Genomic DNA, 21656 nt, shown 5'->3' on the forward strand with positions numbered 1-21656 from the left:
CCTGGGTGGCTCCCGCGGTGGTGATCTCACGGTTTGTGGGTTCGAGCCCCGTGTCTGGCTCTGGGCGGACAGCTCAGAGCCTGCTTCGGGTTCTGTGTGTGTGTGTGTCTCTCTCTCTCTCTGCCCCTCCACCGCTCGTGTTCTCTCCCTCTCTCTCAAAAATAAACATTAGAAGAATTTTTTTAATTAAAAGAAAAAGTGGGGGCTTTTCATCTCGCAAACAGCGAGAAGCACAAAGCCTCATTATCAAATGCCGAGTGAATGAGCGAGAGGAGGGCTGACGTCAGCGACCCCGGGAGGAGCGACAGGAGAGATGGGGGGGGGGGGGTGTCAGGTTGTGAAGGAACCTGGTGGGAACACAGGACCTTCGACTAGACGAAGCTGAAGTAGAGAATTACACCAGAGTTGACAGCCGGCAGCCTTGAAAGAACGTGAGCTTTGGAACCAGGTTTACTAGTCACGTGACCATGTCAGCTATCTAGCGCTACATAACAAATCATCCCCAAACTCAGGCCGATCAACAAACCCCGATCGACTCACAGCTTCTGAGAGCCAGGCGCCCACGCTGGCCACGTGTGCTCCAGCGGCCCCGCCTCAGAAGCTGGCGGAAGTGCCCAGACCAGGCGGCAGCTTCCTTTCACTGGTTTGCAGGTTTCCTGGCAGGAGGGGGCGGAGCTAGCGCGTGGGCGGGGCCAACGGGGCCGGGGCCCCAAGCACCGCCCACCCCTCCCTGCCATCCAAGGGAGGCCGGGGAGTACCGCAAAAGCCTGCTGGAAGCCGAGGGCTGTTCCAGGGATGCCACAGCCCCGGAAGGAGGGCCAGGAGGGCGGCAGCGTGAGCCAGGGACCCCGAGGTCCCCGAAGGCTGGTAGGTGGGGGGACAGGGGAGAAACCGAGTCCGGGGGTGGAAGCCCTCGCTGGCCCGACCAGCCTCTGAGGACATTTGTGTTTGTCCGCTCATGGCCCTGGTTGGTGCCAAGGCCTCCTGCCGACCAGCAGCTGACTATGGACACGTGACCTTGACCCGGAGAAGGGCCTGGGCAGGGGTCTCAGCTGCTGCCGCTGCTGTCCTCGCTGTCCGAATATGCCCCCAGCTGGCTCAGGGAGGAGGTGCCGGGTGTCCAGGGTGCAGGGTCAGCCGCCTTCCCGCTCTTCCTGGGGCCTGGGAGAGAGGCGAGAGCGCCTGGTAGGGGGCGCCCCTCCCTCGCCCCCCCTCCGCGGGTTCCCAGCGCGCGGCAGCAGCACTGGGGGCGCTGCTGCCACCTGGCGGCCCTCTGAGGCGCCGCGCGCCGATCCCGGGACCCCGGAGCACCTACCGGGGGTGGGTGACGCCTGACCCTGCCTGGTGCTGAGACCCGGGTCTGTTTTCTTCACCACGACCAGGCCTGACAGCGGGGGCCTGTTGCCAAGGGTGCCGACGCTCCGTTCCCAGCTCTCCGCCTTCCTCTTGGCTTTTGGAGCCTGGGGGTAAGCGGAGGGGACACGAGTGGGTGAGCTGTCCCAGATCCCCCCTTCTCCCGCACATCCTAAGTCACACACCTTCTCACCTCCATGCCTTTTCTCACTCCGTTCCCTCCACCTGCCACGCCCCCTTTCCTCTAATGCATTTGGCAAACTCCTACTCACCCTTCAATACCCATCCAAGTATTGGCTCCTCTGGGAAACCTTTCTCCACAGTTCAAGCTCAAGTGAGTGCTGTATTTCCACGCCCCCAGCACCCTTTCACCCTTTACTGCCTCATTACGTATCCCCCCCATCCATCCATGCTGTGGGTTCCTGTCCTGTTCACAACTGGGTCCACAGTGCCACACGTAATTCTTGGCAGGAAGATGCTCTATCAATGTGTTTGACGGAAGAGGGAAAACGGAGGCACCCACTTTTGGGACTAGTTAGGGGAAGGCAGAAAGGGGCTCAGCCTCACATCCAGCTCTTCAATCGTACCGGGAGGAACCCCTTTTGTCAGTTATGTTGAAACAGGGAAACGAATCCCCTGGATCAGGAGGTCCTGTCTGAGCCTGGCGCCAGAGCTGCCCTCGCGGGGCCCACCATCTGAGGGAGGACGGAGGAGGGACAAGAGTAGGTCACCAGGACAACACCCGTCTTGACAGAAGGACATCAGTGTGGCACGACAGTGGAGGGAACGGCAGCCACTGTTGACAGGGCGGTGGGGACAGGTCTCTGCTCAGAGAGGGGACCCGGACTGACGACAGAGCGAGGAGGAGGAGCTACAGGCAGAGATGCGAAGGGGGCCTCGGGCAGCCCTGTTGCAATCTGCGTGCTGGCCGGGGCCCCGAGAGCGGCGACCAGGACCGACGCGGCCCAGCGGGGGACAGAGCAGCTTTCTGACCCGGCATCACTGAACGGTCTCACGCGGCCCCCACAGCAGGCCGGCGCTTGTGAGCACTCGCTCGAAACCCGTCCCTGCCAACTGCACTCACTGCCCCTAAACTGAACCAAGAACACAGGGACGGACAGATGAGCTTCCGTAAGGCTCTCGGTGAAGGTTTGGGAAGTCCTGACGGAGGCATATTGTGCAAAAGGAAAGTCGGTTGTCACACTAGGCGTGAACGAGACACCTGTGACGGGGCTGGGGGGGACGGGACATCAATGAAGCCTTCAAAGATTAACGGGTGACAGGGCACGACCTCCAGAGCCATTCTCTCTGCTGACAGTCAGGGGCAACTCAGCGGGAGCATGGCTACCCCACGGAAAGACTACCTTTCCCATCCTCCTTTGCAGCAGGATGTGGTCAGGTGGCTCAGCTCTGACCAATGGGACGTGAGCAGCAGGATGTGCAGAACCCAGGGTGCAGCGGCCCTGAACGTCCCCCTCCCCTGCCCGCCCCTCTCCTCTCCGGCCAGGATGTGAAGGTGGCACTGAGACACCATGCAATGGGGGCACCCCCCCCCCCCCCCACCGCCGACAGCAGAACCAGGAAGAAGGCAGGTGCCTGGGCCCCGTGCTGTGGGGCCACCTTCCCTGTCCGGATGGCTGTGCACAACTGTCACTGGAGAGAAAAGTAACCCCTGTGCAGTTGAAACCCTTGTTACCTGGGGTCCTATCCACTGGCGGGGCTTGCAATCTCGTAACCCGGACCATGGATACGTTTAAATGAAAACCAACGATTTCCCTCATTAACCCCCTTCTTCAGTTAACAAACCAGAGTGGCCTAGGGGCGCCTGGGCGGCTCAGTCGGTTAAACGTCCGACTTTGGCTCAGGTCACGATCTCACGGTTCGTGGGTTTGAGCGCCGCGTCGGGCTCTGTGCTCACAGCTCAGAGCCTGGAGCCTGCTTGGGATTCTGTGTCTCCCTCTCTCTCTGCCCCTCCCCTGCTCACGCGCTGTCTCTGGTCTCTCAAAAATGAATACACGTTAAAAAAAAAAAAAAAAAAGAGCGGCCTTGACCTTGGCGGATAAGACAGCTGTGGTGCAAAGTCCACCTGCCACATCCTTGTCTCCCCTCCTTTCTGCCAGCACGGGCGGCCTACAGGCCGCAGTTCCCGGGCTCTCTGCAGCTCCATGAGGCCAGGACAGTAGTCCAGCCAATGAACTTCGAGGGGCTGACAGGCAAACATCGGTGTCCTTAGGTCTCCACCTTTGAGGGTCTCGCTTGTTTCAGCGGCTGAAGCAGCGGCCGGTAAAGCAGAGCCCGTCTTGACCGTGAAGTTTTACTGGCACGTGACCACGGCCACTCATTCCCACAAGATCCAGGGCTGTTTGGGGATGCGACGGCGGACTTGAGCCCTTACGACACACACGGTCTGGCCTTTGGAGACCAGCTTAGGCCGACCCCTGGCTCACCCTCTCGGATTAACCCGAGAACACGCGGAGGTCCGGGCGTGCACTCACCTCCTCCAGGATGGCGGTGGGGTTGGGCCGCGGGGCCAGGCACGGCGGGGCAGGAGCAGCAGCGTCCTCTTCTGAATCCGAGTCCTCCAACAGCCTTCGTTTCCGGGCTTCCTCCACCAGGGCCCTGTGGGACGGCACGTGTGCCTGGGATGTCCCGCCGGGGCGCGCTGCCCCTCCTGACATCGGTGAGTGCCGGAGGCGGGGTGGGGGCACACAAATGCCTTAAAAACAACCTTCTCTGGGGGTGCCGCGCGGCTCAGTGTGTTGAGCATCCGGCTCTTGTTCTCGGCTCAGGTCGTGACCTTGGTGAGATCGAGCCCCGCGTCGGGCTCCGCACTGAGTATGGAGCCTGCTTGGGATTCGCTCTCTCCCTCTCTCTGCCCCTCCCCTGCTTGTGCTCCCTTTCTCTCAAAATAAATACACGTTAAAAAAAAAAAAATCTCTGTCCACTGAGGGCAGCGAGTGGTTAAGTGCTTGGCCGATGGCACCAGCCACCTGAACCCGAACTCTGGCCGGGTGACTCGGTCGGGACCGCGCCTGGAGCGCCCCACGCCGCAGTCCTTCGGCTGCCAGAACGATCAGGACGACCTCAAACCGGTGCCCGGCACTCGGCAAGTGTCGGATAAACATACACCCTTCTCACTGCGGATCACCGTATCGCCGACCTGCCCACGCCACGGGGACCTACTCCGTGCCCCCGTCCCAGGCCCTGCGAATGCAGACACCCAGCCACCTCAGATGCTGGAGGCGGGAGGGAGGGAGGCCAATAAACCGGGAGACGGTGAGTCAGCGAGAAGGTTCCACGGCGGTAGGTGCCGTGCACAAAGTGTGAACACAGCAGGCCGGGCCTGAGGCTCCTCCTGGCAGATCACCAAACCTGGGCGGGGCCTTGGGGACCCCGACACAGACGCCCTGAGAAAGTGAGACGCGGGCGGGGGGGACGGGGGAAGCCTCCCGGAGAAGGCGGCCCTTGAGAGAGCCCGGGAAGACCTGGAAGGGGGGTGTTCCAGGCGGAGGGAGAGCCGGAGGTGGGTCAGAGCACCCTGGCCCCCGCCCGGCCCCGCCCGGCCGACTCACGCGGTCTCCCTCTCGTCCTCCTCCTGTTCCCGCTTCTGCCTCTCCTCCTCGGACAGGCGGTGCTGCCGCAGCATGGCCTCAAAGTCCACGTGCGCCTGCCGCTGGTTCAGGTCCTTGAGCTCCTGCAGGTTCTCCAGCACCTCCATTTCCAGCTTGGAGTCCTTGGTTCGGTTCTCCAGCACCTGGCGGGCAGGACACGGGCTGCGTGCACCTGCTGGGGCCGTGGGGCTCGGCACCCGCCAGGGAGAGACCCCCACCCCGCCTCCATCCGCAGCGCCCGCTCGGGGGCCTCCCGCCCGAGCTGCACCCGTCTCACAGCTCCGAACACTGAGGCCTGGGCATGGGGCGTGGTCATCTGAGGCCGCGTGGCCGGTCAGTGGTGGGGCCAGTCGGCCTCGGCTGCCAGCCTGGCTCCAGCAGGAAATGATATATAGCGAAGAGGAGGGGCGCCCGGCCGGCCCAGTCAGTGGGGCGGGCGGCTGGATGTCAGGGTCGGGACCTGAACCCCTGTGCTGGGCATGGAGCCCACTTAAAAAAATAGTTACAAAAAAGGTTAAAAACCCTGAGCCACTGTTGTGTGCCAGGCTGAGATAGCCTTGCGATAGCTTCGTTTATGTCGCGGCTCGGAGGGGCAAGGCCAGCCCACGTCTCCGAGACAGGGGCGTTTGGAGCCGGGCACAGCCGGGTGTGGGGCCTGCCCTTGGCCGCTTCCTGGCCGCGAGACCCTGTGCTGAGCCTTTGGGAAGTGGCGGTCCTGGGGGTTTCAAAGTATATCCCCCGATTCTTCGAGGTTCCTCCCTTCAAAGAGCAGAGCCCGAATTCCCTTCCCGCGAGTGTGGGCCGGACTCCGTGACCCGCTCCTAGTGAGCACTGCATGACGGAATGATGGCCTGTCGCTCTGAGGGCAGCTCCTTTCCCGCTTTTCTGGATCCCTCGCTTTGGGGAGGGCGGTGCCGCGTTGTGCGGGTGCTCAGTGTCGGGGTGGGGGTGGGGGGGGCTCGGGCAGTGCAGTGGAGGGGCCCGCGTGGCAGGGACGGAGGCCCCCGCTGGCTCCCTGAGGGCGCCAGCATGGAAACAGCCCCTCTGGTCTCGGTCGAGCCTTCAGAAGATGTGGCTTGACCGGGACTTCATGAGAGACCCCGGGCCAGAGCCCCCCACCCCGGCTCAGCTCCCTGGGGCTCCTGCCCCTCAGAAACTGTAGGATCACAGATGTTTCTTAGGTAAAGTTGCAGTTTGGGGGCGACTCGCTAGGCCGTAAACCCCGGGGCCAGGGTGGGCGGACAAGGATGGACGCGACCACGCGGGCAGCTCCGGCCACGCGCAGCCCCTGCAGAGCCGCCCCCCCGCCCCCGCCCCCCTGCTGAACCCGGCGCCTCAGGTCCCCCGCGGCAGCTCAGAAGCCTGGCAGAGGGGCACAGGAATAGCCGGCATCATGCGGGTCGGGGAGATCGGAAGGGACACCGATGCCCTCTTGCTTCTGAGAAACGCAACACAAGGCACAGGGAGGCCAAGTGCCTTGCCCCAGGCCACACAGCCAGCGAACATTCAAGAGAACGGTGCCTCCCGCGCTTCTGGGCTCCACGGGCCGCGGTCACAGGAGCCTCCTGCGCTAACACGGTGCCTTGTGTTCTGCGTCCGACCTCCTGCCTCCCTGTACCACCTTCTTCTGACGGCACGACCATCTGCCACCAGCTCAGTGGCTTAAAACAGCACGAATCTCCCCGTCTGCCCGCTAGCGTGCGCCAGGAGGCCGGTGCCGCGAGGCACGGCTGGGTTCTCCGGCGGGGTTTCACCAGGCTGACGGCAAGGGCCAGGGGTCTCATCGGGGGCCCGGGCCGCTGGCGGAATCGGTTCCTTGCGGCCGAGGGACCGGGGGCCCCGCTGTCTTGCTGGCTGTTGGACGGGGGGCTGCTCCCAGCTCCTGGGGGCCGCCCACTGCTGCCTGCCAGGTGGCCCCTGCCCCGGGCTTGCTCCCACACATGGCCCAAGTGCTCCGGACCCAGTTCAGGGGGCTCGGGCGGCAGGGCAGGCCCTGGATGAGCTCTCTTCCCTGAGGGTGACTGGCAGCCAATCGAACAACCGGATCCCAGGAGTCGGGTCCCGTACATGCAGCCCCGGGACCGCGCAGGGTGTGCGAGCGGCAGGGAGGGGGTGGCGGGGGCGACCTGGAGGGCCGCGGCCTGGGGGCTCTACCTTCATGGGGTTGTTCAGCTCCTCGTCTTCCCGCTCCTTCTGCACCCGCTTCTCCTCCTCCTCCAGGAGCTTCTCCGCCTGGAAGTTCCGGGTGGCCCCGTGCTCCATGCTGTAGTCTGTGTTCTCTGGGTCTGTCTGTAAGGCGGGGGGAGTGGGGGGGGGGGGGAGGACAGACGTCAGTCCTGCGTCCTTGGGCATCAAGAGATGCTGCCAGCCCACACCCCGGGACACCTTCTCTCATGCTTCACTCCTTCTCAAGCCTGTTCTTTTCTTTCCTTTTTTAAAAAAGTTTATTTACTTATTGAGCTAGTTAGTTTATTTTGGGAGAGAGAGAGAAAACTAGAGGAGGAGAAAGAGGGAGAGGGAGAGAATCCCAAGCAGGCTCCAGGCTCCGAGCTGTCAGCACAGAGACCGACGCGGGGTTTGAACTCACGAACCCTGAGATCGTGACCGGAGCCGACGTCGGACGCTTAACCGGCTGAGCCGCTCGGGCGCCCCTCCTTTTCTTAACACTCGGCTCGTTTGGTGCTTTCTAGAGCTCCTGTCCCCTTTGCCAAAAGTGCCAAATTCTGTAGCCTGGACTTTCACACCTCTCTCTACCCGCCCTCTGCCCCCCTGCCGCCCTGCACACGATTGCAAATACGAGTCTCTGGGTCTTCGCGCGCATCCTGTCTTCCTGTCTGCTGTGTGCACGTGCGCGCACACGTATGTATCTGCTGTGTGTGCGCGCGCCTTTCACAATTCTAAATCACATATCGCGTCCGTGCACAGCGTGCCCCTGTCCGCATTTATAAAACGGAGACAGGGAGGAGATGTAAGCTGGGCTCCTGGATGAGACCCCCGCGCTGGAAAGGTGGCATTGGGCAAAACGCGGAGATCTACATGGCGTCCCGAATCCGTTGGCTTCTGACTGCGACGGAGGCCCGGGGAAGCGGGGGGCGCTGACGGGCGGGGAAGCTGGTGCGGGGCAGACGGGACGCGGGACGCGCTGGGCTGGCCAGGCCGCTCCTGTGTGTCTCCCAGGATCCCAAATAAGCGCCGCAGCGAGCGCTAAACCAAAAAGGGCCGGGTAGAGGGTGATCGCTCCGCGCGTGCGCGCGCAGCACTTCTCCTGGACGCCGTACAAGAAACCTCCGAGCGACCGTTTCCACGCATGGGGCCCGGCCGGGCAGAGGAGGGGACCAGATCTGCGGGCGCGGGGCCTGTACTCCCGTCTGAGCTGTGTCTACCTCACACGGGGACGCGCCCGCCCTCCACGTCCCCCTCGCTACGTAATCGCCTGAAATTCTCCACCAGGGAGCCCGGTTTCTCACATTTTGCCACAGTGCCTCTGGTCTTGAAACAAACTCATACTGGGGCGCCTGGGTGGCTCGGCCAGTCGAGCGCCCGACTCTTGATGTCGGTGGGGGTCGTGATCGCACAGCGCGTGCGTGGGTGGGAGCCCCGCATCCGGCTCCGCCACGTCAGCGCGGGGGGGTGGGGGTGGGGGGGGGCCTGCTTGGGATTCCTTTTCTCTGCCCCTCCCCCACTAGCGCTGTCTCTCTCAAAGGTAAATAAAATAAACTTTAAAAAAAAATTTAAAAATTTAGGGGCGGCTGGATGTCCGACTTCGGCTCAGGTCGTGATCTCACCGTTCGTGGGTTCGAGCCCGGCGTCGGGCTCTGTGCTGACAGCTCGGAGCCTGGAGCCTGCTTGGGATTCTGTGTCTCCCTCCCTGTCTGCGCCTCCCCTGCTCATATTCTGTCTCTCTCTCTCTCCCTCTCTCAAAAATAAGGTTAAAAAAATATTTTTTAATACAAAGTCCTCAAAAAAAAGGACAGTCTCCCTGTCCTCTCCCCAAATCCTCGCACAGTCGTGATGGTTACCGGCTGCACGACTCCTCACCGCATGATCACTAGCTCCCCGAGTCCCTCGTTACTGTGCATGGGGGTTGCTTCTGCGTTTCTGCCCCTACGAACGATGCTGCCGTGAACAACCCCCCAAAATGCCTGTTTCCTGGGGATAAAGTGAAAGGGGGACTCCCTGCGGGGAGAGGACGGCGGGGAGCTCCCGAGGGGGCAGGGCCAGCCCGGCTGGCGTCTACCTTGAAGGTGATCTCTGCCAGGCACCGCGTGCACTTGATGTAGAAGCGGAAGATGGGCAGGCCCAGGTAGGCCTCGTTCTGCACCGTCTCCTTGCGCGCATTGAATTTCTTGCCCTTGTAGATGTATTCTCCGCACGTCTTACACCTGTGGGGCAGGACAGAGGGCCTTGTGCCATCTCGGTACCCAGGTTCCTACGGTCGGATGCTCGGGCATTCTGGCGGATGGCTGCTTGCATACCTCCAGGGACGGGGAGCTCCCTCCCTCCCACAGCAGCCTGCCTCAGATTCCCCCCATCTTGCCCGTTCTTCCTCCTACCTGCCTGGGTCTTGGTCCCAGGGTCCCCTTCTGGGGAAGCACCCGGACGATCCAGACCCTCTGAGACTCGCCGGTCACCGCTCCCAGAAGCCTGGCTGGTGCTCATGGGGCATCCTAGCCTCCACAAGGTTCGGTGCCACCAGGAGGGAAGCCACAGGAGCCACATGGAAGCTCCCGCCAGCCTGCCCTCACTCAGGCCCCGTGCTCCCCAGGCGCAGCACCCCGGCCTCCTGACGGTTCCTACAAATACCCCCAGCTCGGGCCGCCTCCGGGCCTCTGCCCTGCACTTCAGAACCCAGGACACCCTTCACCTCTCAGACCCCAGCCCTGCTGGCGTGTCTTCTGACGTGTCCCTGACCACATCAGCTAAGCAGCCTCCCTTCCTGCCACCTACTCAGTCACCCTCCCTCATGCCTGATTCACACGTCCCATGTACACCGGGCGTGAATGTGCCCGAACACTGGGTTATTATCTCCACCCCTTCTGACTGTGGGCTCCGTGGGCCAGGGGCTCTGCCGGTCTCCTTCCCCGCAGCAACCCTGGGGCCCAGCCTGGGCCCTGGCACACAGCAGGCACCCAGAGTGATTGTTGAATTAAAAACAAAACGAATGAACGAAGGAGAGCGAGAAACAGACTAACAACACATAAACGCTGAATTTCACTCAACCAGGGGTCTGTGATGGTCAGTATATCTAACTTCTACCTGCGGAAACGTGAAAATCTGTAGGACTCAGCATTGGGGAGGCGGTCGCTGGGAAGCAGGGCAGAGGGCAAGATCTGGGGACTGTGAGGGAGAGGGGATCACGGAAGGGGTCAGATGGGGGGCAGGAGGGCCTCTCCGAGGAGGTGAGAATTTTTTTTTAAGATTTAATTAAAATAAGTAAATAATTAATTTTTTGAGAGAGGGAGGGCATAAGTGAGCTAGGAGCAGAGACAGAGAAAGAGAGAGAGAATCCCTCGAGGAGCAGAGACAGAAAGAGAGAGACAGCGAGAGAGAGAGAGAGAGAGAGAGAAGCCGGGCTCACCCCAAGTGGGGTTCGAGCTCACCCGACACAGGGCGTGAAGTCACGAACCCTGAAATCATACCCTGAGCCGAAGTCAGATGCTTAACCGACTGAGCCACCCGTGTGCCCCAAAGATTTCTTGTTTTTTTAACATTCATATTTTTAAGCTACTTATTATTTTTTTGTTATTCTCTACACCCAATGTGGGGCTCAAACTCACAACCCTGAGATCAACAGTCGCATGCTCTATGGACTGAGCCAGCCACGCGTCCCTGAGGGGGTGAGATTTAAGCCAAGACCTGAAGCGTGAAGAAGCACCAGCCACATGAGAGAAGAAGGAAGAGGGTTCCAGGCAGAAGGAACAGCTCGTGCAAAGGTCCTGGGGTATGAAGGAGCGTGGCTGTTGTGAGGAGGTGAATTAGTACCCAGGGCCCCATCTCCGCTTAACACACTTAACTACCAATGATCAAGATCCAGGGGGGTCAATCCTGAACTCTGAGGAAGGTGACGGCTGGTCGAGTCACGTGCTCACTGGGATGTCACGTGGGGGGGGCACATGAAGAGGTGCACGGGGGGTGGGGCACTCACCTCATGTTGAAGGGAGCCATCAACCTCACCACGTACTGCCGATCTTTGGGGAGCTTGAGCTTGGGGATCTTTGACGGGTCAAAGTCAGGCGGGTAGTATTTCTGTGGGAAGTGAAAAGCACCAGGGAGCTGTTTGAGCCACAGGGAAGGGCTCTGGGGACCGCCAGACCCAGGTCCCCAGGACCGCCCTGGGGTTTGATGACTTCGAGTGACGGCTCCTGGGACTCCGCGTACACTCATACTTATGGCAATCACTCGTTACGGCAAAAGGACACAGAGAGAAATCAGCAAAGGAAACAGGGTGTGTGTGTTGGGGGGGGGGGGGTCCGGGGAGACTAGACACACTGTTCCAGGGTCTTCTCCCAACGGGCTCACACAGGACGTGCTTGATTACCCCAGTAATGAAATATGACAACACACGTGAGACGGTGTCTCCCACGGAAGCTCACGGGGACCCAGTGCCCAGGGTTTTCGCTGAGGGAAGGTCACGCACGCCCCACGGCCTCGCAGGTTCTGACGTTCTAGACTCCAGGAGCAGGGCCCACGCGCAGCGTAAACCACGTTGTTCGTACAGAGTTTGAGCCCAGGGAACCATTCTCATCAGGGAACAGTGGGAACCAGCCTGAGATTCAAGTTCCCGGATGCCAGCCAAGGTCCACCCTCGCCAGCCAGACTTTCTGAGGGTAGCAGCCTCAGTTCTGCTGTCTTAACTCCGGCACGGGAGGCTGAGGTGGGGCATACGGGGAAGGCAGTTTGGGGTTGTAAAAACAACTTCAACGGACAATCAGAAAACACAGCAGCTTGTGTTTTGGGCACCTACTAGGCGCCGGATGCCACGTGGAGCACTGTACCTGCCATGTCCCACAGAATCCTTGCAAAGACTCTAGGAGACGGGGTGCGGCGTACCCATTTCACAGAGGAGGAAACTGAGTCCCTGCGGGGACAGGACTCTGGGGGAAACAGCGGTACAGTGGTGCATAGGTTACGGATCCAGGGACCTGGGTTGGACTCCTCCACCCCGTGGCTATCACCCCTCTCTCTGGGCCTCATTCTCATCTGAATGGACATAACCCGCCACCTCCTTGATGCGATGTGCGTGCCACTAGCGCAACGGCCGGCGCACAGAACTATCCACCAGTAAATTAGAGAAACGGTTCCCAGTTGGATCCTCAGGATGGAAGGACTTTCAGGGACACGAAGTCCAGCACCTGAACTGGACTGCGACGGGGCTGGGGGTGCATTCCTAACATGAATGTTTAAAAGATTAGAACGCTGAGCCGCAGGAAGGAGGATCAAACCGACCCTGCAGATCTGGGCTCTTGGCCTGACATCCTGGACTTACCCCCCCGCCCCCAGGCTGGGGAGCTCACCCCCTGACATTCCTGAGGGGTGGGGGGTGGGGACAAGAACTCGGAATTCAAGAGCTCTCTTTTCCAGAAGCCGCATCCTGACTTCTGAGTCCCCCCTCCACCTCACAAAAGTCCCCGTTTCACAATACAGTTACGAGGCTCCCCCGCCAGCAGAACAGGAGGGCTGAGCGAAGCCAGACCCGTATGTGGGCGGGGCTTCCGGGAGCCACGGCCCTGGGGCGTGGCGTGGGGAAAACACCGATACTCTTCAAGGCGAACCCCCCCCCCAGGGGAAATGATTGGCTAATTCCCTTCGGAACATCCAATCAGAGGACGTGACCTGGTAAATAGCCTAAGCTACGCCCGCAAACACCGCGAAGGCCCACCCCTCGCTGAAGGTGATTGGGAGGTGTCTGAAAGCCACGCCCTGCGGAAGATCGTTGGAGAAAAGAAAAAGGTTCCAATAGGAAAGTACAGGAAGCCCACCGAGGCCGGAGCTCCGAGATGTCCCCTCTCGGGTAGAAAGCCCCAGTCACCAAATACTTACGTTTAAAACTTTTCGCTCCGACATCTTTGCCTCCTACTCCTCCCACAAGGGCCAGAGGACCGCTTGGGCTCGGTGTTCGCCGAACTTCCTTAACCGTCCCTCGTATTTCCGCTGACGTCACTTCCTTCATTCTATTATTGGTTGGAGCATACGCAGGTTCCCTTTTCATTGGCTCAGATCCCCGCCTGTCAAGGCCCGACTCCGGCTATCTCTTCTTCCGAGTTGCAACCTCGGTAGTTGGCAACAAAAGCTCCGGGAGTCGGCTGATTTCAAGGCAGGCGCTCCGCCCCCTAGAGGTGACCAGGAGCTCCTAAATATTCGGTCGTGACGCGCCGTGGCCGCTGCTCGAGACATTCCCTACTGTTTGCTCTTTCTTGGAGCGAGTACCGAGGTCGGCGTTGAGCGCTTAGGCTGTGTGTTGGGCTGCGGGGACCCACACGTGTTCCCGTGCCGCTCACCTGGGGACTGGGGTCAGCGCCCCCGGGCTGCACGTGTCCGCAGAGGAGCACCCTGGACGCCACCCCGCCCAAGTTTACCTGGAGTCCCCGGCAAACGCTCAGAGACCAGGCTCCACACCCTACTCCCCTGCGCGCGTGCGCGCGCACACACACACACACACACACACACACACACACACACCACACCAGCTCCCACACCCATCTCTCCTGCACATGCACGCACACCAGCTCCAAAGCCACCTGCCCTGCACACACCAGAGACACAGACACACATGCACGCACACCAGCTCCCGTACACACATCCCCTGCACACACATACACCAGCTCGCACACCCAAACACCTGGTAAGGGATCTGGGGATAGTGCCAACAGGGCAGTGTTGGGACAGTGGAAAGAAGGGCTCCCTGAGATGGTGTATGAGCTTCCTGTCGCTGCTGCGAGGTTATTATCACAAGCTCCCTGTCCTAAAACCACACACGTTTAGTAGCCTGCAGTTTGGAGGTCAGAAGTCTAAAGTGAATGGGAGGAGGGCTCCAGGGCACAATGTGTTTCCTTGACTTTTCCAGTTTCCAGGGGCCACCCACATTCCCCAGCTCATGGCCTGGCATCACTCTGGCCTCTGCTTCTGTTGTCACATCACCTTTTCTCTCTCTCTCCCTCTGGCCCTTGTCATTATCCTGGGGCCCCCTGGATCATCCAGGATAACCCGCCTCGATGTTCATTAACTTAATAAAAGATCCTTAATTGTCAAATTAAGGATTCTCATGATTCTTAATCACACCTGCAAAATCCCTTTTGCCATGGTAGGTACTGTATTCACAGATTCTGGGCATTAGGGGTTGGGTATCTTTGGGGGGCCATGACTTTGCTGGCCATAGACGATGTGGTCAGGAAAGACTTCTCGGAGGTGACCTCTGAGTGAAATTTACAAACAAGTCCGTGGATTTCCTCTGGTCTTCGGTCGGCAAGGTTTTGCCCCCTCCTAGAGAAATCTTCCCAGATTCATGCAATTTTTGTGTCCATCCACAATGAGGCTCACCCCCAGGCAGCTTTTCAGGAGGTAGGTGGTCTGAACGCCTGAACTGAACGGATTCCACCCTCTATCCCAGGCAGAACCCCCGCCCCCAGCCCCAGGACTCTGCCATCCCCAGGCTCTGCCTCCGTTCCAGCCCTGACCCCATTCATAGGAGCTGGGAGTCGCTGTGTGTGTGTCCCACTCCATTCTCTCCTCCCTGGGTCTCATCTGGGTCTACTGAAGGAAGGGAGGAGGAATCCTCATTCCAGCAACAACAGTCTTTTTCTAGTTAAACAATAAAAAACATCACACGTTCACAGTTCAAAAAGCCCTGTACTGGGGTCTAAGAAAGAAGTACATCCCCATTTCACAGATTGACAAACTGAGGCTCAGAGGGTGGGGGGGGGGGGCAAAGTGATTTGTCCACAGTGGCCCAGCCACTCAGCAGCAGCGAATCCAGGCCAGTTGGGTCCCATCCGCGGCAGTGGGGGAGGGGGAGGGTTGGACGTCAAGGACCCAGCCCCTCCTCTGGGGGTTCTAGAAAGCCCCGCTACTTGCCCCAGATCATGGAGGCAGTGGCAGGGAGACTCCAATCACTCACTTCCCCATAGTCGGTGAGGTCCTGAGCGGCCACCTGGATGCAGTACTTGGCCTGGGGCCTCAAAGCCCTGAGAGTGAAGGATGTGGCTTCAATGGGCCCCACCTGAGAGCAGAAAAGAGGGCCAGGTCAGTGGGAAGGACAAGGCTGGGAGGGGCCGCTGTGCACAGAACTGCAAGACCCAGACCCTCACCCAATCCAAAAAACACGTCCTCTGCGGCCCCCTCCACCGCGTTGGGCCTTCCCCATCCCTGGCCCCAGAGCCGCCCGGTTCAGGATTCCTTGGGGGCCTGCACGGGCCCCCAGGCTGTCTCAGCAGCCAGACCCCAGCACCCCACTCCTCCTCCGGGCTCCCTCCTGGCCCCCTGGGTTAACCTTGTTTGTAAGTTTTCGGTATCTTCCGATTCGAGATCTTCAACATCTTGCTGACCAGGGTCAGCCGAGTCTCAGAGTTCGCAAGCAGGCCAGGAGCCTGCCTCTCCCGTACAAACCCGCCGATTGGACTCGATTGGACTCACACCCCTCTTCCTCTCTCTTTCAAGCCGACACTCCCCCTGCCTCAAAGCCTCTGGGGCCGGTGCAGCCCAGAGCCCTTCAGACTCGCCAACCCCGAGCTGTCTGCCTCGTCCTGCCTTGCCTTTCCGTGGAAATCCCAACAGAGGCACAGCCGGGCTCCTGTTTCTGCCTCCTGACCGTCCTGATGTTGCCCCAGGGCCCCCCTCTGTCGGGAAATCTACGAAATCTTCTTGCCGAGGCACTGACCTCTCCACATCCTCACTCGGCCACCCCCGTAGACGACAACCCGTGGGCACGAGGGAGGCACGCACTCAGCAACTCTCTGGCCTGATATTCCCACCCTCCCTCCCAGAGCCGGCCCTTTCCTCCTGCCGGGTCCCCCTCATCCTCAAGGACGACCCATCCCAGCCCCCAGAGGCAACCTCCTAGCCCCAGACCTGACTGGCTCCCTCTGGGCTCTGCCCTGACCTGTCCTGATGGTCGCCGGATGTGGTGACTGACATCTCGCATTTAGATTCGTTAAAGGTTGCGCAACTTTGCGAATACACTCAAAGCCACTGGCTGCGTATACTGTTGTGCACTTTAAAACGGCGAGTTTTGCGGCATGCAAATTCTGTCTCAGTTTTAAGGATTGCGAAAATATTTAAGATAAAATTAATGAACACTAAATAAAAAACTTAAAAGCCAGTTCCTTAGCGGGAAGCCTGGGTGGCTCAGTCGGTTAAGCATCTGACTCTGATGTCAGCTCAGGTCACGATCTCACCGGTTTGGGAGCTCGAGCCCCGTCCCCCGTCGGGCTCCTGACTGACCGTGAGGAGCCTGCTTGGGATTCTCTCTCCTCGCTCTGCCCCTTCCCAACTCGCGCGTGCATAGCCTTCCTGTCCCTCTCAAAATAAATAAATAAACTTAAAAAAAAAAAAAAAAAGGCCAGATCCTTGGCTACCGACGCCCCCCCCCCCCCCCCCCCCCCCCGGCAGACACGTGTGGTTCGTGGTACAATTTGGGTGCAGACGGAGAACATTTCCATCTTCACAGAAAGGCCTATGGGACAGGACTGAAGAAGCCCTGAGCTCCTGGTCCCCGCATCCGAGGCTGTCTGGCACACAGCTGACCTTCTCAGTACCCTGCCCTTACTTGTTTGTTCACTTCGTAAAAATGCAAAACAACCGATTTGTTTTCAAGCAAGGTGAGAGTCACATGACCTGAAATTCACCCATCCAAAGATACCATCCAGTGGCACGGAGTCCCTTCCCACTGTTGTGCAACCGTCAACTCTCGTTCCAGAACATCCTATCACCCCAAAAGGAAGTCATGTGCTCATCAGCAACCTCCCCCACCCCGCCCCCCGCCCCCCCCCCCCCAGCCCCGGGCAGGCACGAGCCCCTTCCCGTCCGTGGATGAGCCTGTGCTGGACGTTTCACCCACGTGGGCCCGCACCACGTGGCCCCTCGTGTCTGGTTCCCTCCCTGCGCGGCGGGTGGGGGCGCCTCGCTCCTGCTCGGGACCCAGGGAGGTGCGCGTGCACGGTGGACGCGTGCATCTGTGCGCGTGCGCGGTGGACGCCTGTGTTTATCTAATTCATCCGTTGACATTCGGGCAGTTTCCACGCTTCGGCTGCTGTGAACGGCGCTGCCGTGAACGTGTATGTGCGAAGATTTGTTCGAGTTCCCATCGGCCGTCCCTTTGGGTAGACAGCCAGGAGTCCAATCCCGGGGCTGCCCCCAAGTGGCGCCCTGGCTGCGTCGGAGGCCCCAGCGCACGCCTGCTCCCGCGGTGCCCTCTGCCCGGGAACCACCCTCCCCTCTTCCCCTCGTCCTCCTCACTCACCTGGCGGAAGCGGGCAGATCTGTGATGCTTGTATCGGATCCAGTACTTGAGTGAGAAGGTCTCCGGGAAGGGCCAGGACCGGGGGGGTTCCCACTGCACCCACAGCCGCTGCCCAGGGATGGGGCTCAGGCGGACGCCTTCTGGAGGGTCCGGTTTGACTGATGGGCGAGCAGGATGCGGGGTCAGGAATGGATGGCAGACTCCCTCCTTCACGCAATCAGATACTTATCGACGGTGAGCCTGTTCTGGACATTTCCCGTAAAGGGAATCACACCCCATGTGGCCTCTCGTGTCTTTTTTTTTTTTTTTTTTTTTTTTTTGAGAGACAGAAAGAGACAGTGTCAACGGGGGAGAGGCAGGGAGAGGGGGAGAGAGAGAGAGGAAATATCTCAAGCAGGCGCCACATCCAGCGCTAAGCCCAACGGGGGGCTCAATCTCACAACAGCGCGATCATGACCTGAGCCGAACTCAAGAGTCAAACACTTAACTGAGTGAGCCCCCCTGGTGCCCCTAGACTTTCTTAATAACCACCAGCAACATATGAGGGTTTGCAATCCAACAATGTGCTGGGAGACTTGGCGGGGGTGGGAGGAGCTCACTGAGGAGATGAGTAGAGGCCTGAAGGAGGTGAGGGAGTGAACTCCCCCAGAGAGATCTGGGGGGAGAGGATTCCCGGCAGAGGGCACAGACAGTGCAAAGGTCCTGGGGCAGGACCTGCCTGGTGTGTTGGAGGGACAGAGGAGGTGTGTGTAGCTGCAGTAGAAGGAGTGAGGAGGAGAGAGAGAGGAGGGCAGGGAGGGGATGGGGCAGGTGCGCAGGGCCTTGGGGATCCAGGGGAGGAGGACTTGGGAGTCCTGGAAGGCTGTGGGCAGAGGAGGGCTGGACCCGACTCGGAGGCTCGTGTGCACCCTCTGGTGGCCACTGTGGGGAGGACGGACTGTGGGGGTGAGGGCTGGAGTCTGGGACCCGGGTGCAGGGCCAGACAGGGGCTCAGGATGGGGAAAAGTGGGTCTCTTCTCCAAGAAATACCAAGGTGGGGCTGACGGGACTCAGGATGGGTGACAGGAGGTGGGTGGTGAGACGGGGGAGGGGCAGGAGCAAGCTGATGGCCTCCACACCCCCCATCGCTGCCCACACTCACTGATGTGTTCCGGAACAAAGGGCACGAAGCTGCTGCTGGTGCCCCGGGGCTGCACAGCCGTGACGTTGAGTATGTATGGCACCATGGAAAACATCTGGACGTCTGGGATGGTGCAGCTGGTGGCCTCTGGTGTCGGCTGGAGGCAGGGCCGGCTCTCCCCGTGGGCAGTCACGCCCAGCCTGGACACGCAGGGACAGTATGAGGGCCTCGGCCCTTCCTGCCGGCCCGCCTGTGCCCTGGACCCCGTGTGGACAGCACTCGAGGACCACGGGCTGGGATCCTGCTGTTGGCTGGGTGACCCTGAGGGAGCCGTTCGCCCCAACATCGCAGAGTCTGTGGTGACCCAGGGCCAGGGGTCATGCCCCACAGGGAGATGCTAGGGTACAGATGCTACAGGCTTCTGGAATGTCAAAGTTCCAGCCTTAGAATTCCAATATCCCAAGGTCTATGGAATCACAGGTTTGGAAATAAGAAGATTCTGATTCTGCGGAGTTCTGAGGCCCTGAGACTTCAGACTCTAGAGACATTCCAGAACATTCCAGAGCCTTCCAGAATATTCCACGGGCTCCGACCACGCTGTTGGACGCAGCGGTCACCGGCCATGAGTGGCTCTCCACCATCTGAAATATGGCTGGTGCAACCGAGGGTGTCTTTCTAATTTATTTCATCTACCCTCAACGTCAAGTTCCCAGTTGGGTGAATCGATTTTCCCAGCCACAAATTTTATAAAACATAACCAGAGACCGAGAATTTCCAGTGAATGTTTAGCACGTGAGTTGAAAAGTGCTATAAGTGTAAAATGCATGTGGAATTTCAAAGACTACGCATAAAAAGGATGTGAAATATCTCCTTAATGTTTAAAATATTGACTACACGTTCAAATAATTATTCTTGAATCCTCTTAAGTAATATTAACTTCTATCATAAATGTAAATACATGGATCGTACATAAGCATGTTAAATTACATCCCATCGTATTAAATGAGAAGTCCTCGGGATATTTAGATGTTACCGAAGTAAAATACCAAAGTCAACTTCACAATTTCCCTTTCCTTTTTAAACGTGGCTTCTCGAAGATTTTAAACAAGGCAAGTGACTCACAATCTGTATTTTAGGAAGTGTATTTCCCCTAGCTGGTGCTGCTCCAGAGTCCCGAGGGTTTCTGGTCTCCCTAAGCCTCCAGCTGTCCTGTTTCTCAGGGCCAGCAGGAAACCACCCCCTGGAGGCCCCCCTAGCACTCTGACCTGTACGTGGCAATGAAGGAAGTGGGCCTGGTGGGGAGCGGAGAGGCCGGCAGGGTCCAGATGCAATCCACGGCGATTGGGTACCTAGAGGCCCAGCACCGCACCCTGGGCTGGGTGGGGGCTGCTGGGGCCCCGGAGGGAGAGGGAGCAGGGTGAGCTTTCAAAGTCACCCTGGGGATGGTCCGAGCCCTACCGTGTGCCTGGCGCCAGCCTCCCCGCCAGGCACACAGTAGGTGCCTAATAAAGGTTTGTGAAATGAATGAATGAGTGCGTGAGTGAAAGGCACCTGCCTCATCTCCCACCTTCTCTAGCACCTGGGAAGGAAGTATTAGCCCATTTTCCAGATGGGGAGACTGAGGTTTATTTTTTTTTAATTTTTTAATGTTTTATTTGTTTTTGAGAGACAGGGCGCAAGTGGGGGAGGGGCAGAGAGAAGGAGGGAGACATAGAATCCCAAGCAGGTTCCGGGCTCCCGAGCTGTCAGCACAGAGCCTGACGTGGGGCTCAAACCCACGAACTGTGAGATCATGACCTGAGCCGAAGTCGGACGCTCAACCAACTGAGCCGCCCAGGCGCCCCAGACTGAGGCTTAAGGAGCCTCAAAGGGGACCTGGGTGGCCCCTCTCGTAACAACTTTGTTTCGAAGCAAGTGAAATGGATGCTATAATTAAAACGTCTCTTGTTCCCTCCTTCCCTGCGTCTCTCTCCCTCCATCCAAGCTGTGGCTGCCGCTTCCTGGTGACACTTTGCGGTGGGACTCATCCTGTGTCTCAGTTTCCCCATCCGTGCAATGGGATGGTAACGCCCTCCCCCCCCCCACCCCGCACCGGGCATCCAGTAGGTGTGTGAGCTCCCACCCCAGCTCAGAATGTTCCATGGCAGGCAACCTCCAGGCCCCAGGGAACGTCCCTCTGCCCTGGCCTCCCAGGCCCCCAGGGGTCCCACATACCTTCTCTCCCGATGCAGGGTGAGCAGCCCACACAGAGGGCGAGCACCAGAAGGAGTCTTGAGGCCATGACTCCGCGGGCTCTGCTGTCGTGAGCTGGGGCAGGAGCACCTTGGGGAGGCAGGGGACTGGAGTCCCACCCGAGGGGGGAAGCACAGCCCCCGGTCAAAGCCCCAGCTTCTCCTTCCCCAGGTATGACTCCCCCACCAAGTTGGCGGGGCCAGTGGAGAGCTGAGCAGGGGCTGGGGCGGCTGAGGAGGTCCCTTCACTATCGTGGCCACCAGCGGGGCTCTGGAGGCCCCGAGGGTGCAGGCAGGAGAGGAGGCCACGAAAGAGAGAAGTGGAGAGCCCGTGGCCTTTCCCACAACAGCCCGGCTGCCAGTCCTTCCTTCCGCCAGCAGCGAGGACGGGGACGGGGAAACCCCCGGAGGGGGACAATGTCATGGAGAAGGATGAGAAAGGAACACTGTGGGGAGGGACATGGGGACACACACAGAGAGGAGAGAGCAAGACACAGAGATGGGAGACCGTGAGACAGGGGCGGAAACAGAGGAGAGACACAGAGACAGAGACAGACAGAGACCTAGGGAAGGAGACAGGGTGAAGAGAGGCCCGACCGCAGTGGTGGGGACCCACCTTGGCCAGGGCTCCACACGCCAGGCCACAGAGAGACAGAAATGCAGGCCCCGGGGAGGCAGCCCCCACCTGCGGACCTTATCAGAGCCACAGGGACCCCAAGAGACAGGCTGAGCCCCTACAGACATGGTGCCTTCCCTGGACACCCAAGGAAACCCCCGGGACAAGCCACACTCCTGCCTCCCCTGCCTTAGCTAGAAAGATCCAAGAAACCCCAGGGGATTTCTGGGGATTTGCCAGGGGCAGGGAGGCTGGGGGTGGGATGCCCCCA

General features: G+C 59.6%; 2 protein-coding genes and 2 long non-coding RNA genes across 5 annotated transcripts; 2 read left to right on the forward strand and 2 right to left on the reverse strand.

Annotated features, from left to right (window-relative positions):
* Positions 1 to 432: 432 nt before the first annotated feature.
* Positions 433 to 13134, reverse strand: YJU2 (YJU2 splicing factor homolog). The gene is made up of 8 exons (XM_086699459.1): positions 13005 to 13134; positions 11110 to 11210; positions 9202 to 9346; positions 7119 to 7253; positions 4926 to 5107; positions 3849 to 3972; positions 1316 to 1460; positions 433 to 1161 (listed from the first exon to the last, which is right to left on the reverse strand). Exons 1-8 carry the CDS (start codon positions 13026 to 13028, stop codon positions 1049 to 1051), a joined length of 969 nt encoding a protein of 322 aa, XP_086555585.1. The 5' UTR covers positions 13029 to 13134; the 3' UTR covers positions 433 to 1048.
* Positions 759 to 3137, forward strand: LOC147583869 (uncharacterized). Its single transcript, XR_015248585.1, has 2 exons — positions 759 to 867; positions 1999 to 3137. It is a non-coding gene; the product is annotated as an uncharacterized LOC147583869 (long non-coding RNA).
* LOC147583870 (uncharacterized) lies at positions 3946 to 4346 on the forward strand. Its single transcript, XR_015248584.1, has 2 exons — positions 3946 to 4033; positions 4143 to 4346. It is a non-coding gene; the product is annotated as an uncharacterized LOC147583870 (long non-coding RNA).
* Positions 13135 to 14790: 1656 nt separating the features above from the next.
* On the reverse strand, positions 14791 to 21393 carry EBI3 (Epstein-Barr virus induced 3). 2 transcript variants are annotated; one of them, XM_086699476.1, is made up of 5 exons: positions 20753 to 21393; positions 19804 to 19924; positions 18560 to 18738; positions 17419 to 17576; positions 14791 to 15180 (listed from the first exon to the last, which is right to left on the reverse strand). In XM_086699476.1, exons 1-5 carry the CDS (start codon positions 20817 to 20819, stop codon positions 15028 to 15030), a joined length of 678 nt encoding a protein of 225 aa, XP_086555602.1. In that variant the 5' UTR covers positions 20820 to 21393; the 3' UTR covers positions 14791 to 15027. The 2 variants fall into 2 exon arrangements, with proteins under 2 accessions (XP_086555602.1, XP_086555601.1); XM_086699475.1 differs by having other exon boundaries at positions 19804 to 19927.
* Positions 21394 to 21656: the final 263 nt, after the last annotated feature.

Source organism: Puma concolor, chromosome A2, assembly GCF_028749965.1.
Source record: "Puma concolor isolate L17-30 chromosome A2, mPumCon1.1.hap2, whole genome shotgun sequence".
In the NCBI taxonomy this organism is placed as follows: domain Eukaryota; kingdom Metazoa; phylum Chordata; class Mammalia; order Carnivora; family Felidae; genus Puma; species Puma concolor.

Excerpts from the sequence above, each read along its gene's own strand:
- EBI3 (XM_086699475.1), bottom strand. The coding sequence starts at position 20,819 with ATGGCCTCAAGACTCCTTCTGGTGCTCGCCCTCTGTGTGGGCTGCTCA. Across the intron at positions 19,928-20,752 it reads ACCCTGCATCGGGAGAGAAG|CAGCCCCCACCCAGCCCAGG; the intron begins GTATGTGGGACC and ends CCGGGGCCCCAG. Across the intron at positions 15,181-17,418 it reads GATCTGCCCGCTTCCGCCAG|GTGGGGCCCATTGAAGCCAC; the intron begins GTGAGTGAGGAG and ends TTCTGCTCTCAG.
- YJU2 (XM_086699459.1), bottom strand. The coding sequence starts at position 13,028 with ATGTCGGAGCGAAAAGTTTTAAAC. Across the intron at positions 9,347-11,109 it reads ATGGCTCCCTTCAACATGAG|GTGTAAGACGTGCGGAGAAT; the intron begins GTGAGTGCCCCA and ends CCTGCCCCACAG. Across the intron at positions 5,108-7,118 it reads AGCTGAACAACCCCATGAAG|GTGCTGGAGAACCGAACCAA; the intron begins GTAGAGCCCCCA and ends CCTGCCCGCCAG.